This window comes from Nerophis lumbriciformis, linkage group LG12 (assembly GCF_033978685.3).
Source record: "Nerophis lumbriciformis linkage group LG12, RoL_Nlum_v2.1, whole genome shotgun sequence".
In the NCBI taxonomy this organism is placed as follows: domain Eukaryota; kingdom Metazoa; phylum Chordata; class Actinopteri; order Syngnathiformes; family Syngnathidae; genus Nerophis; species Nerophis lumbriciformis.
This window is the reverse complement of record NC_084559.2, coordinates 20,948,630-20,965,141: the sequence shown is the minus strand read 5'-3', so window position 1 is coordinate 20,965,141 and position 16,512 is coordinate 20,948,630. Positions and strand designations below refer to the sequence as shown.

The 16,512-nt window shown below is 39.6% G+C and overlaps 1 protein-coding gene across 2 annotated transcripts in view; it reads left to right on the top strand.

Moving 5' to 3' along the window:
* The first annotated feature begins 2,022 nt into the window (after window positions 1-2,022).
* Window positions 2,023-16,512, top strand: part of piwil1 (piwi-like RNA-mediated gene silencing 1) — a 40,300-nt gene continuing 25,810 nt past the window's right edge. Inside the window, exons 1-7 of one of the 2 annotated variants that reach the window (XM_061986085.2) lie at window positions 2,023-2,156; window positions 2,619-2,703; window positions 8,526-8,619; window positions 9,630-9,758; window positions 9,844-10,058; window positions 10,169-10,290; window positions 15,480-15,560. In XM_061986085.2, coding sequence (XP_061842069.1) covers window positions 2,635-2,703; window positions 8,526-8,619; window positions 9,630-9,758; window positions 9,844-10,058; window positions 10,169-10,290; window positions 15,480-15,560 — 710 coding nt within the window. In that variant the 5' untranslated portion in view covers window positions 2,023-2,156; window positions 2,619-2,634. The remainder of the gene's footprint in view (window positions 2,157-2,618; window positions 2,704-8,525; window positions 8,620-9,629; window positions 9,759-9,843; window positions 10,059-10,168; window positions 10,291-15,479; window positions 15,561-16,512) is intronic. The other variant, XM_061986086.2, reaches the window with a different exon arrangement.

Genomic DNA, 16,512 nt, shown 5'->3' with positions numbered 1-16,512 from the left:
GCTGTAAAATACACTAAAAACAATTATCTATCATCCAATTTGTTTCTCATCTCTTGGTTGCCTTGTTAGGATTCCTTATCCATGAAAATATTGGTTTTAATATTTTTGGTGTGGGCCATTGGGCCTTTTTTTTGTCAGTATACCCCTCGATTTCAATTTAAAAAATTGTAAAATTAACCTCAAGAGAATCCTATAAATAAATAAAAGGTTGTGGTGTTACCTGACTATTACTGAGGGGTATTAGAACACATCTCTTAAGTAAATTTGTTTTATTTATTTTTTCATTTTAATAATTTTAACTAAAGTAACATCTATGGTGTTACGGGTCAATTTCGACCCATGTATATATTTATTTCAAGAAAAAGGCTAAAAAGTATTTTTTTCAGCAACAGAACTTTAAGACAAACACAAAATGAAAAGCAGAACAAGTCATAACACAAAATATAGATTTGCAAGGTCAAACAAACAACAGCAAATCAAGTTAAGTTAAGTTAAAGTTAAAGTAGCAATGATTGTCACACACACACTAGGTGTGGTGAAATTTGTCCTCTGCATTTGACCCATCCCCTTGTTCACCCCCTGGGAGGTGAGGGGAGCAGTGGGCAGCAGCGGTGCCACGCCCGGGAATCATTTTTGGTGATTTAACCCCCAATTTAACCCCCAGACCTACTCAGTGGCCTAGTGGTTAGAGTGTCCGCCCTAAGATGGGTAGGTTGTGAGTTCAAACCCCGGCCGAGTCATACCAAAGACTATAAAAATGGGAGCCATTACCTCCCTGCTTGGCACTCAGCATCAAGGGTTGGAATTGGGGGTTAAATCACCGCTGCTGCCCACTGCTCCCCTCACCTCCCAGGGGGTGATCAAGGGTGATGGGTCAAATGCAGAGAATAATTTCGCCACACCTAGTGTGTGTGTGACAATCATTGGTACTTTAATTCCAAACCTTGGAAAGATCTCCCACTTGTATAGTCTTTGGTATGGCCTCCTCATCAGACTCATCAGATGTGTCTGTGTCTTCTGGATGATACTCCTTCTCAGAAACCTGTTCATCCGTATCACTATGCTGCTCTGTGTCCTCTCCCTCATTTTCACCAAAAATATTATCCAGAATGTCTCTCACTGTAAATCTTTTTTTTCATTTTTGCATGCTGCAAATTGGAGATGTGCACTCTGCAAATCACCAACTCTAAACTGAATTGACCTCACATGCCCGTCTTTGTTTGTTTTTGTACTGGATAACAATGTAAAATGAGAATCCCCTAAAGCTCACATGATTGGGAGAGGAGCTGGCTGTCAGTGTGTTCAGTTTTGGCTCTAATTATTGCTTTATAATCTTATTTTTATAACTGGGTCGAAAGCGACCCTAACAACACCAAGGTCATAATTTCAACCAGAACATTTTATAATTTAGTGAAAAAAACAAAAACTGTTTTATTTTGTTGAAATAGAGGTTCCTGACAAAGTCAAAAAGCCTTGATGCAAAAAAATAAATGTATGTGGTTCCTTTATGCATTTAAAAACTAAAACGGGTCGGTACCGACCCTAACACAAGACGAAGGATATATGCATTTTCATGAAAGGAATAAAAAATAAATGAATCAATGAATGAACTTTATAGAGCAAAACATGGTTGATTGTGATAATCCGACATTAAGACTAATTATTTATCCCATCATTCAGAAATTACAATTGGACTGGATTTTTTATTCAATTCAATACACACAAGCTAAATTACATTTAATAACATGTTGTATTCATTGTACTGGATTCAATAAATAGGTTTGACTCGAGACAGTGAATATACAAGATGGTCTGTGCTGCCACCTAGAGGCAAAAAGTCTGCACTTCAACATTTGTACCCCTGTTTCAGTACAGAGACGTATCACTGCGTCAAAAAGTAGTGCGAGACACCTAATAATCAATAAGTTGTCTACATTTTTTTTTTACCAACACATCACTTAATTATATTTCAGACTGCTGAATTTGTTTTCAGCAACTTACGTTTATTTTAATTGGGCCGTTTTCGCTGTTGCAATGCGGAAGGATTTTCTGAGTGATGAGGCTAATTTAGCAATTGAGTTAGACGTGTTGATGTCATCGGGGAGGTGGTCGCACTGAAGTTTGCTTGTCGACTAAATAGTTTCTCCATCAAGTGAGTAAGTATACCAGTCCAAATATGTGTACTCTAATAGACTTTTAAAATCAGTACTTTAATAATTTAGCTTTTTGTAATTCCATCCATCCATTTTTCTACCGTGTGTCCCTTTCGGGGGTCGCTGGGGGGGTAAATATTGCATGTAATAATTAATCTCTGCCAGTTCACGCAAACGTTTAAAATATAGTATAGGTCGTGTAAAAACCGTTAAATATATTATGTTATAATGTGACATATGTTTATGATTTAATTTTCGCCGAATTGAACTAGGGTTAGCATGATGGTGACCACGTGGAAAGCGTTAGCTTAATTAGTGCGCGTAAAATGGTAGCTTAGGCCTAACTACAGCGAGTCCTAATGATGGCGTATTCTGGTGTTTTGTTTTCAGTGATGGATAGAAGTTGAATATGTGAGATGAACTTCGACATTGTTGTTCAGCCTATTGTACTTTGACGCATTTCAGGCATTTTCGAGTGAGAATGGCGAGTCGGTCACGTGCCAGATCTCGAGGCCGAGCTCGTGGCCAGGAGCCACCTGCACCTGGAGCGGTAAGAAGACTAATAATAACATCTTTGTTGTTGTCACATGAAATAATACAGGATATGTGTATTTTATAGGGATGTCCGATAATGGCTTTTTTGCCGATATTGTCCAACTAGGGCTGCAACTAACAATTAATTTGATAATCGATTAATATGTCGATTACTTCGATTAATCGGATAAAAGAGACAGACTACATTTCTATCCTTTCCAGTATCTTATTAAAAAAAAACTGCATACTTGGCGCTGTCACGCCAAATGTCTTACCCCCCCCCCCCCCATTTACTTCCGGGGTCATTTCCTCTTACTTACGTCAACTGATAATTGGCTCATTACGGAAAGTGACTTGACACGGAGGGTAAAGTTTATAATTGTAGAGAATTCAAAGTCATGTCAGGTTTATTATCGGGGTTGTTGGCAATTATTTTTATTATTGTCTAAAAACTGCTCCTACTCACGTCTCAATATTGGGCTACCACGGACCGGCCGCATACAGTAAAGGTATGTTCTTACTCGAAGTTAGAGTGAATGTCAGTAAATCGTGTTTGCCAACAATATCAACCTAAAACCCATCCGTCTGAAAGAAAAATTAACCCTGAAGTAGTGTTGACCCGTGGAAAACGAATCAAAAATCGTTTAATTCTCCGTCAAATGTGCAGTCAGGAATATCCTCAAGTTAATTTGTCCGATTAATAAAGACGTTTTGTTAACTCTATATTATAAAAAAAACAAGTATCCTTCCAGCGACGGGCAGTCAAAGCCGAAGTGTTATCGATCGCTGTCAACGACGTAAGAGGAAATTACGTAAGTAAGAGGAAATGACCCCGGAAATAAATGGGGGGGGGGGGTTTTTGTAGGGGGAATACATTTGGCGTGAAAGCGCCATGTTCTTTCAACTTGCCAAATAAAACAAGGAAAATGTTACAAAAATGCACACTTTTGACACCCCTGCTATAGATAATAAAAAATTAAATGTGATAAATCTATGGATAAAAAGTGCGCCCGGTGAAACCGATCGCTGCTAGTCCTCTTTTGCTAGCATGCTAGCAGCTAACGGGCTATGATAGACTGACCATACGTCCTCTTTTTACCGGACATGTCCTCTTTTGCGGAACTGTCAAGGCGGAGTTTCTTAAATGCCTCAAATGTCTGGCATTTTGAGTATTGTTTACACAATGTGCAGTACGCTATTTGATATGACCGTGTGGAAACTCGTTCGGTACACTTCCGCACCGAAACGAAACCCCCATACCGAAACTGTTCGATACAAATACACGTACCGTTACACCCCTATTATTTTGATTATTGTTTCTCAGCTGTTTGTAAATGTTGCAGTTTACAAATAAAGGTTAAAAAAAAAAAACGTAGCCTCAGCGCATGCACATAGCATAGCTCCAACGAATCGATGACTAAATTATTCGCCAACTATTTTTATAATCGATTTTAATCGATTAGTTGTTGCAGCCCTATGTCCAACTCTTAATTACCGATTCCGGTATCAACCGAAACCGATATATACAGTCGTGGAATTAACACATTATTATGCCTAATTTTGGCGTGGCGAAGTTGGTAGAGTGGCCGTGTCAGCAATCGGAGTGTTGCTGGTTACTGGGGTTCAATCCCCACCTTCTACCATCCTAGTCACGTCCGTTGTGTCCTTGGGCAAGACACTTCACCCTTGCTCCTGATGGCTGCTGGTTAGCGCCTTGCATGGCAGCTCCCGCCATCAGTGTGTGAATGGGTGAATGTGGTAATACTGTCAAAGCGCTTTGAGTACCTTGAAGGTAGAAAAGCGCTATACAAGTATAACCCATTTATCATTTATCATTTTGTTGTGATGCCCCGCTGGATGCATTAAACAATGTAACTTTACCATGAATTGATTAACGGGGACCCCGACTTAAACAAGTTGAAAAACGTATTCGGGTGTTGCCATTTAGTGGTCAATTGTACGGAATATGTACTGTACTGTGCAATCTACTAATACAAGTTTCAATCAATCAATCTAAAACAGTGGTTCTTAACCTGGGTTCGATCGAACCCTAGGGGTTTGGTGAGTTGGCCTCAGGGGTTCAGCGGAGGTCAAAACACACCCGACTCATCGTGTAAATACAAACTTCTCCCTATCGGCCTATTACGGATACGGACAAGCTGACTGGTTTGCAGGTGTGTAATTTGTTGTTAGTTTATGCACTGTTGTTTTTGTTGTTTGAATAAGGTGATGTTATTGCACGGTTCATTTTATGCACCAGTCAAAAAACATGGTAACACTTTAGTATGGGGAACATATTCACCATTAATTAGTTGCTTATTAACATGCAAATTAATTAACACAGCTTCAGTCCATAGCACCGTATTTTTTGGACTATAAGTCGCAGTTTTTTTCATAGTTTGGCCGGGGGTGCGACTTATACTCAGGAGCGACTCGTGTGTGAAATTATTAACACATTACCGTAAAACATCAAATAATATTATTTAGCTCATTCACGTAAGAGACTAGACGTATAAGATTTCATTGGATTTAGCGATTAGGAGTGACAGATTGTTTGGTAAACGTATAGCATGTTCTATATGTTATAGTTATTTGAATGACTCTTACCATAATATGTTACGTTAACATACCAGGCACGTTCTCAGTTGGTTCAGTGTTTCCCACACATTCATTTATTTGTGGCGGCCCGCCACGAAAGAATAACGTCCGCCACAAATAGATTTTTCGGCTTTTGACTCGCTCGACCGCTCATAAAAGCAATGGGACTCTGTCTGTGAATGTAGCTTGTAGTTACAACTCTGGTGCAGTAGGTGGCGGTAGCTTACTATGCATTGTAACTCCGCCAATAGCACTTAATTCACCTGGTGGGCCAGAAGAAGACAAAGACGACGAAGTAAAAGAACGGACCGACCGGATCAAAATACGAGGGTAATCTAGGTTATAGGTAGATAGGTTATAGCTGCATCGCTCGCGGCTCGTCATATATTTAACGTCACCGAGCGTTTCACTGACTGAGCAGCCTGACGCTGCTTCATTAACACCGCCGCTGTTTGACTCGGGGGCAGAGGCACGCAGTAACAGTCACCTGTTACCATACCGACAAGCTAACGTGTCCAGGTTATAACCCTGTTGTCAATAAACACACGTGGAGACGGTGCTTCAGATACTGCATTAATACTGAAGCTAAATTGTCCACTGTAATGGATGTTTTGAGGACTTAAAAGATCTGCCAGTTGTATATTTCCACCATCGAAATAGTTTCAACACTCAGAAGTATTTGTTTGACGATAGTACTGTATATTTGTGTGAAGCTAATATTTACATATTGTGTATTACATTTCAGTATGTTAATTGAATCACATAGCTTATACATTTGTCATTGTGTGTATTTCAGTTTTAAAAAAATAACAGTCCAGTGCAAGACAAAAGTAAAGATAGGAAAAGACAAAGCAAGATCAACAACAATAAAGAGCCTAAATTGATTAATCTGCTTTGGATTGTTTGTTAGCTGTCTGCCAAGCTGTATAACCTCAACACGTATAGTGAGGGCAGAACAAGCAATATGCAATTATTGCCAGGCTTCGCTCTCATGTAAGGGAAGAAGAATTGTTGATTGATGACTGTGGTGTTCTTAGTGTCATAGTGTGTTTAGTTAGTATGTAGTATCCAATAGCAGCAGAAGTGCACTTTTTGGAGAGCTGTATTGTTTTCAGTTTTGTGCCCAAGGGACTGATTTTATTTAACACTATTATTATTTATACACTTATAGTGATCAGAGACAGGTTGTTTTTGTGTTACTGTATATATTTATGTTTCTGAAAAATCCCACTTAATATACTTTGGGTAACAACAGTCAATATTTATTATTTTTTTTTTTTAGGGGGGTAACAGTCAATTTATTTATTTTATTTTATTTTTTTCTTATAAAATAAAAGTGAGCTTTTGTTAAACCAAATATTGTGTCTTTTTCCATATACAACAACCTATCTGGAATCGATAAGAGAATCGATAAGGAATCGGTTCGATAATGGGCTCAAACTCGATAATTTCTTATCAAACATCATCCCTTATCGCAACTGTCTGCCACTGTATGTCCCTGTTCGTTTACAGCGCACGGACGCCAGCATTGCTGAATCTGAAGTCCTGCGGCAGATTTGGTACAGCATGGCAACATAAGCTAGCTGAATACTGATTGGATAAAAACTCTATAAACTAAAAACAACAGCGCTGGAAGGAGCATAATATGACATGAAGAGAATATAAATAGTCTTAGATATTTAGGGAAAGTAAATAAAAAAATACTTTTATCTTTAATTATGATCATGCTTTCTGGTTATGTTAGGCCAACAGAGAAGGCCTTGCTGGCCCTGATGGCATACCACTGATAAAAGGTATAAAAGGCAATCTACCAATTGAAAGTGTTAAGTATACGCTAATCTGGAAGTAAAGTCATAATACTCAGTAAAGCACTCATATTTGCTGCGGAAAGCAGTTTTTGTTAGGTAAAACATTTAAAGAACTTTGAGTAGAAAAAAAACGTTTTACACTCAGAAACTTATCTGAAAACTGTGGCTGGAAAAATTAAGTACGACTCGTACCCCCTAATTTATACCAAGCTGTATTGTCGATTTAATTAAACATGATGCCTATGTCATGTATGTGCACTTCATGCGTATTCTTTGTGTGCTTAATTTTAAAGTAACTTCATAGTTTAAACTATCAAAACAATTTAAAGTTGGAAGTTTTTCATCTTAGATGGAAAGTGGCTGTTTACCGATCTGCCAAACTAAATTCCAATTACCAGGGAGGCCAGAATAATATGTGAAAAACCAGGGGTGTGCAAAGTGCAGCTGGTGTTACACTGTCGTAATAAAGTAAGCTGCAATAATTGAAAAATACAAAATTATGTAATGTAGCAAGAATAATATACCGTATTTTCCGCACTATAAGACGCACCTAAAAACCTCCAATTTTCTCAAAAGCTGAGCCACAACAGGTCTCGCAACTACGGTAAGCAGCCGCCGACTTCATTTTCCCCCGTAGAAGAAGAAGCGCGCGGTGCATGCTGGGATATATGACTGCGCGAGGCGTGCCATTTCATTTCCATTTGTGTGTTTATGTAAAGCTCCGTCACTATTGATCTACGACTCCATGCGCTCCCATATCATAGATGGTGTCAAAAAACAAGTGAAGCACACTAATTCAATACTTGCCGTCATTCGGGGTGGATTGACAAAAGAACTCCAGCCGCTAGATATTGGTGTCAACAGGGCATTCAAAGCTAGACTGCGAACTGCGTGGGAACAGTGGATGACAGAAGGCGAACACTCGTTCACCAAGACAGGGAGACAGCGCCGGACGACATATGCCACTATCTGCCAGTGGATCGTAAATGCCTGGGCTGATATTAGGGCTGGGTGATATACGCGATATATCGCGGGTTTGTCTCTGTGCGATATAGAGAATGACTATATCGAGTATACGTTCTCACGCAGTTGCTTTTCGCTGCTGGCATTACACTACAAGCTCTCCTCCTCTTTCCTATCTCTCCTTCTCACAGATAGACAAGCGCACCTTCTTACACACGTCACATACGGTCACGTCATACGTCACATACGTATACGCCCTCCCCGATCACAGAGGCATGGCTAATGTTAGCTGTGATGCTAGCGCAGTGGTGCGAGCGCTAATACAAGAGAAAGAAGGTGCAAATCTGGTAACAAATGGAGGAATAATTAATTCCCCCAAAACACAGCAAAGTTATATGTAATAATTTAATTGTTTTTGAATTGCCTTTGTTGTCAAAGATTTGAACTCTTATGTCATTGTACTCAAAAGACTCAGGCTCGAGAGCCTGCACCAAAAGTTGCATCAAGTGGGCTGGTTGGTCGAGGAAGGCAGCAAAGCGTCCCAGTTCCTTACAGTGAAGAAGGTATATTGTGTCACAAAGCTGTGCTGTGATTCAATTTAATGCTGTAGTTGTTTTGAGCTTGTGTAAAATAGCACACTACATTTAAGTAAGGCTGGACAATCAAATTTTAAATTTCAATCAAGGCTTCTCACGATCATGAAAATATTAAAAAAAAACATTAATGGGCATGTAAAGGATGAGCGAATGAGTCTAAAAACGACCACGTCTACTAGAAGTTTGGCATCTCACCATGGTTGCTACTTTTTATATGACACAGTGCTAGTATGCCTAATCAATAATCACTGAACTCAACAAAAACAGTAAGGCATATCATTTCCGCGTCCACGTAACGGAGTAATGGAGTCACATAATTGGTCAATAAAACAGAATCTGCTGTTAGACGCAGAATATCAGTGACATTCACATAAATTTGAGATAAATGCTGTCATAAGGAGAAGGAACATTTTGTTTGGGAAAATAACATGTCCAGGACCACTCGTGCATCCCCAAAAGTAAACAATGTTGAGACGGCCACTTTGAAACAGAAGCTAAACTACAAAGCTAAAGCTAGCAAGAGCAATCCATACACCCACAACACATCTGCTTGTGTACTTTTGAACATCAATGCAGCATTAATGTAGAAACAGCTTGAGAGGCTTGCTCTTTCATTTTTTATTTTTTTATACAGTCTTAAGTCTCCTGTGCTCCTCAAGCTGAGAACAGCGCCGCACAATTAGTCCCTTAGTGGTTTGTTCGTTACTAATGTAGATCCATTTTTTTAAACTATATAAAAAAAGTGTTGAGTTTTGCTGGTACAATAAATACTTGTGTTTTCAAATTAATTAATTATTGTGTTATTAATCGTGGTTACAATATCAATCAAAAATAATCATAATTATAATTCTTACCAAAATTGTGCGGCTGTACTTACAGTAAGTGCTGCGTTGTTTAAGCCTGTGTGCATGTGTGTGTTGACTTGAACAGATAACTCTCTACTAAACTGCGTTTTAATTTATTTTCATGTATTGTAGATGTTCTACAGATTTCAGCTGGGTTTCATAAGGTGAAACTGGGAGAAAGAGGCGGGCGCCGTAGAGATTTCCATGATGTCGGGATTAACACCAGACAGACAATGGAGCATGTCAAGGATTCAAAGTCTGGTCTGTTAGTTTTCATACATTAAAAGACATTTTCTCTTTTATTTTATGACTAAATATACGGATTCTATCTGCTTGACTATTTCAGGAATGACTGGCTCTGCTATTCAACTGTCGTCCAACTTTTTTCGCATTCTCTCCCGCCCTCAGTGGGTTCTATACCAGTACTGTGTGGACTTCACACCACCAATGGAGTCCCGTCGGCTTCGATCATTTCTCCTATTTCAGCATGAGCAAGTTCTAGGCCCAGTTCGCTGCTTTGATGGAGCAATACTTTTTCTGCCTCTAAGACTTCATAACAAGGTGCTGTTAGACTACTAAAATGTGACACTTGGTAACCTATTCAATTGCTGTGAAGTGTTCTGTTGTCAAATAGAATGTTTATTTTGCCCAAATGTCGGTCACGTGTTCAGGAGACTGTGCTACACAGCAAGACAAGTAATGATGAGGAAGTTCAGATAACTGTCACCCTGACTAATGAACTGCCACCAACATCACCAGTGTGTCTGCAGTTTTACAACATCATATTCAAAAGGTCAGTATTTTTTTTATATGCAGTACAGTTCTGTGTCAGACAATCTTCATATAATACACAATGGTTGGTAACAAGAAACTGACCTGTTTATTCAAGGATAAACACAAAATAGACAACATTATACATGACAAACAGAAATGGCATCATTGAACAGTAAAAAAGTGAACAGTATAAAGTGCAAATAATGCTGTAAACGCTATAAAAAAAAAAAGCAAAACACACAAACAACCTGAGTGAGATAAAATGTCTACAACTTAGCATCAATACTTTCTCTTGAACAAGTGTAAACTTATAAAAAAACAAACTATCTACACACTCCCTTCAATTGTTTGCCCCCCCCACTGACTGCAGTCCGAGCATAATGGGGAGATTCTTTCTAACAAAAACGAGCACTTCAAGATGCTCAGGTGTCAGCCTGCTCCTGTCTTCATCAATGATGAGTGAGGCTGTGCTAAAAAGCCTCTCACTCTCAACACTGGTACAAGGAGCACTGAGGAACTTGGCTGCTGTTGCTGCCAGGGCGGGTAGTCGAGACTGATTGTCTCTCCAGTAGTAAAAAGGATTGCTCTTACGCCCAGCTGGAGGCTCACTGAGGTAGCTCTCCAACTGAAACAGTGGCCCTGGGGTTATCTGCTGCTCAGATGGACTTGCTGTGCAGCTCTCCTCCAGTATCTCGTCAAAGTAGCTGCGGAGGCTGCTGGTTGAGCTTCCAGCCTCCATTCCTGGTGTTTGCCTTGCTGTCTCAGCCTTAGCCACACCTTCTCCAGAGGGCATGGTCTTCAGTTCTTGTTCCATTTTCATCACCTCTACTTTTAGTGCCTCCTTTGCCTGATCCAGGTTGGTAGCATTAGTGAAGAACCTTAACATTTGGATAAAATGTAGTAAAGATATATCAATTATTTTATATTTTTTCAGCCATTCTCCACATATTAATGTTCAATGACAACAAGTAACACACAAAATAGATCACAAATGATCGACAGTGACATTCATTTCCTCACCCATCATATAACTGAAGGAAAATAATAATAATATAATAATAATAACAATAATACATTCCCATCACCTTATATCTATGAAACATTAGGCTACTGAAATACTGACAAAGAAATAAATGCCAGCTGTAGAGTAAAATATTTTCAATATAGTACTGAAGCTTATAACATGCTCAAATAATTATAAAGCACTTACTTGTCTTTGTATCGTGGATCTAGCATTGTTGCCACGGCATAGAAGGGTTCCGTTTCCACATGGTCAAAACGTGTGTGCACCGCATCGAGTAAGGTGGCCTTCATGGTTTGAATCCCTCTGTGTTCTTCGCTCTCACTGTCTAGAAAGCGTGTCAGGACACGGACAGATGGGATAACATCGGCTGCTGTGGCGGAGGCTGCACTAACCTCGGCTGTCAGCTCTTGGAAGGGTTTAAGAATTGTTGCAGTTTTCTCTAACAGCGACCATTGGTTGCCTGTTAATGTGGCTGGCAGATTGCTGTCGCTATCCGATGCATAGGCCTGCAGTGCCTGCTTACAATGCACTAGGCTGTCGATCATCATCTCCGTACTGCTCCATCTGGTCTTGACGCCCTGTTGCAAACGCTTCGGTTCAAGATTCAACTCTTCCTCAATATCCTCCAGTTTTGAGTAGGCCATGGGTGAGTGCTTGAAGTGGGCCACTATTTTTCTTCCGTTGGCGATGGCATCGCTTACAGCTCGCTGTGCCAATAGACCGTGTTGGACAACGAGCTGTAAGGTGTGCGCAAAACATCCCAGGCTGGGCACGCCAAGCTGATCCATTGCCTTTTTCATATTGGCCGCGTTATCTCTTAAAATTACATGGACATTCTTTTTGACAATCTTCCAAGTGCGTAGCATATGTTCAATTGCGTCTGTGATGGCATTCGCTGTGTGTGAGCCTCTAAACTCACGCGCATGTAAAACAGCTCTCTTTGGGTTGAAGTCCGGCCCAAACCAGTGTGCAGTTAAACTTAATAATGATAAAGGACGGTGATCACAGCTCCATATATCGGTTGTGAAACTAAGAGCATTTGCACTCTCTACTTGTTTGGCAATGTAATCTCTAACATCTTTGTGAATCTGGGGGATTGTTTTCTCAAGGATTTAATGACGGCTGGGCATGTTGTACCATGGTTCAAGGTGTTGGATGGTGCGTCGAAAGCCCACTTTACTCACGAGAGATAACGGCACATCATCCAGAATTATTTCCTCGGCAATGACTCTAGTTATCCCCTGGGCTTTAGCACTGTTCAGCGGCAGTACTCGCGCTTCGCCAACGTTTCTGTCAGAGTTAGTTGGGTAGGACCTTTCTTTTTCTTTTCGTCAGTTTTCTTTAGAAATTCTTCATATTCTTTACGGTGGTATTTCGCTAAATGCGTGATCAGATTTGTTGTATTAAAATGTCTTACAACTTTACCACCACGCTTGACTTTATTGTGGCATGTTTTGCACTCCACCTCTTCATCTTTTTCGTTTTGTATGGTAAAATAATCCCACACAGCCGACATTTTTACCGGCAACTTCCGGTCGCCGGCATCTGCTTCCGATTAGGATGGTAAGGACACAGACCTGTAGATGTGTTGAAGGTGTGCTGGAAAATGCGGAACGGAATTTAGGGAGCAGCAGAAAAGTGGAATGTATTATTTAAATCGGTGCGTTGGAAAACACGGACCGGAACTTTTTTTAAAAACTGGATCTGGTTTGGCATTTTCCCATGCCCTGTCGATACGCATTTTTTGGCAAATATCGGTGGCCGATCCGATCCGCATGTCGGATCGGGACATCCCTAGTCTATTCAATTGAATATAGGTTGGAAAGGGATTTGCAAATCATTGTATTCTGTTTTTATTTATGATTTACACGTGCCAACTTCACTGGTTTGGAGTTTTGAATTTTGAGTGTGTATATATTGTTGCGTCTGACCAGTCTTCCTCTCAGGGAATACAAGTCACTGGTCAGTCCCAAGTTCTTTCAGATGACATATATGCAGAGCAAGAAGGACCAAGACAGAACAGGAATATTACCAAGTTTTACTAAAGCTTTAGGAGACCAGTCCTTACAAATGCGCTAATACCAGCATCTCGAAGTGGTCTGAAAATCAAACGGGAAGAGACAACTTATTGAATACGAAAACAGCCCCCACCCTGCCCAGAAAGGAATACAGCCTCATTGTTCTAATACAGTTAAGAAAGGGAGTACTCCAACTCCCGCATTCCAACGCTTCAACGTAAAACAGTGTTCTTGTATCTTATGTCCCCAAGTAAACTAAGGGGGAAAATATTAGCTGCTTTAAACATGACTATGAATAAAGAAAGAACTCTTAAAAATATATGCATTCTCCACAATATATGTACATCAGTGTGTGAATGTGTGTGTGTGAATGGGTGAATGTGGAAAATAGTGTCAAAGCGCTTTGAGTTCCTTAAAAAGGTAGAAAAGCGCTATACAAGTACGGCCCATTTACCATATTATAATATAATTAATACATAATTAGTAATTATAATTGGTTAATAAAAGTGTGAAATTTCCCCTCGTACCTTGTTTACTTCCGTGAGAACCTGTTTTTTATTCAATCAGAAATATCAAGCAGCTAAAAAGCCCCAAACATGGATAAGTGTGGAGTGTTTTGCATTTTTCTAATCATTCCTTGTTATTGATTTCAAATGGATGTCATTTTGATTTTTTCTATGTTAAATGGATGTTCTTTATAATATCCACAAAGTTCAATATGCAAGTTGTTGTGTGACCATTTCTGTACTGCTTGATTTTTTTTTTATCTTTCCGCACGGTGACTAGGGAAGGTTGCTTGGATTAGGTCATTTAGGTAAATGCTGTATTTCATTGACATGAAAGCATAACATAATGGCAGACTTACTTTCGTTGGCAACCACACGGCAATAAAATGGCAGCAATCAGACCACTGAATATTTATAAATGATATGTGTACGCGTCTCCCAGTGAAATTGTTTATTAAACTTTTGGTGGGCCAAATTGAAGATGCTGGCGGGCTACATTTGTTTCGCGGGCTTTAGTTTGGATAGCCCTCTTATGAACTGCTTTCAAGTCAGCAATTAAAGAATGGCATAGATTAATGGTGCCACATTTTTTTGGCATGACCAACAAAATCACTTCTGTCGCACTATAAAACTACAGAAAAATAATTTTCAGGTGAAACATTTCTTTGCGTGCCAGTTTTAATTCACTAGATAGTATTAAAAAGTATTACATTAGATTAATACATGTAGAAACCCTGGAATGATGAACACAATTCCAATAAAAAAGAGCAGTTACCCTTTAAGTCAAAATAGGTTTTTTAACATAAATGTAACAAAATTCCCCCAAAAGTGCAGTTCCCTTTTTAAAGTAAAATGTAAGGTTTTCTCTTTTTTTTTTTTTTTTGAAACCTTAATTTTGTGAGTTACTGCTGCCAGCCTGTATGTACCTCGAATTTGAATTGGTGTTTTTTGTTAATTTGTAAACAGTAACAAGCAGAAGAGATTAGTTAGGTGTATGGGATGTCCTAACGTTGGCTTTGCAGTTTGTTTGCAGGCTTACCCCAGATTTTCACTGAATGCAGAATGGCTGCTTAACGCAACAGCACCTCCATCCACAGTCAGGCCATCCCCACCGTCACTCCGTCGGGCAGCGAAATAGCGCATACTTTCTTACAAGATTTTGTGAGTTTGTGCGATAAGGGAAGTTTTAGTAAAGTGGACCACAGTTTATTCTGTCCATCCAGAGGAGCATAAGCTAATAAACTCTGTCCTGTCAATTTTTGGCCAGTGTGTGACTACAGCCACTCGCCTGCTTTCCCGGTTCTCGTTTCAGCTGGTATTTGACACGTATGTGTAAACGAGACAGAGTAAATGACCGCCGTAAACACTTTGTGCCGGTAAAAAAATATATTCCAGTAACTTAGTAATTTTGAAAAATAAGGACAGTTTTAAAACAGATGTGTTAAAAACCATTAATGATAACTAGTCGGCAATGTTCTCGTACTTAGTGCTTTGAAAAATTTAACTGTGAGCAAGTTGCAAACATCCCCTTTGACTTACCAGTAGCCCGCCACAAATAAATGTACACCACGCCAAACTATATTGTTTAGCTTTTTTACTTTGTACTTTCTTAATGGTTACTGTGCAGCCTAACACCAATTGTTGTTCATTTCTTTTAAAGGATTTTGAGAATACTCGGCATGGAACAGATTGGACGCAACTACTACAATGCCAAAGATCCACTCAATCTCCCGAATCACAGGTATAATCTTTTACTGTGAAAACATCACTTTCTAACATTTCCTGAAGTCTAATTGCAAATTTAGTTTCTCCCTCAAATCAAGTCTATTTTTCGTGTTATTAAACTACCTGGGATGTTTGTATAGAATGTAGCGCAGAATCTAAAGAACATTGATGGCTTTATTGTTGTACTCTGTTAAAGGGGACCTATTGTAAGACTACAACTTTTCTGACTTATTGGTGCCTGTTTTTGTGTATTCGGGATTTGCATAAGTCCTGAGAACTTGAATCAAACCATGGAGGCATGGCAAAGATATTTGTTCAACAATCTTGCCTTACTTCATACTTCCTCTAAACCAGCCATTAGAAATGTGTCATTTGTGACATTCTTCAAATCAATGGATTGCTTCATACAGTGAACAATATAAATGCAACATTTTTACTCCCATTTTTGATGAGTGAATGCAAAGATCTTAAACTTTTACGATATACACGAAATACCCTTATCTCTCTAATATTGTTAACAAATCTGTCTAAAGCTGTGTTAGTGAGCATTTCTTTGTTGGAAGATAATCCATCCTACCTCACTGGTGTGGCATGTCAAGATGCTGATTAAACGGCATGATTATTTCACTGGTATGCCTGAGGCTGCTCACAATAAAAGGCCAAACTGTAATGTGCAGTTTTATCACACAGTGCAATGCCACAGATGTCACAAGTTTTGAGGTAGCGTGCAGTGGGCATGCTGACTGCAGGAATGTCCACCAGAGCTGTTGCCCGAGAGTTCATTATCACAAGCAGTCTTCAAAGGCGTTTCAGAGAATTTGGCCATACATCCAACCGGCCTCAACCGCAGACCACATGTAACCACACCAGGACCTCCACATCCAGCAGGTGCACCTATATGATCATCTGAGACCAGTCACTTGGACAGTGGCTGCAACAATTGGTTTGCATAACCACATTTCTGCACA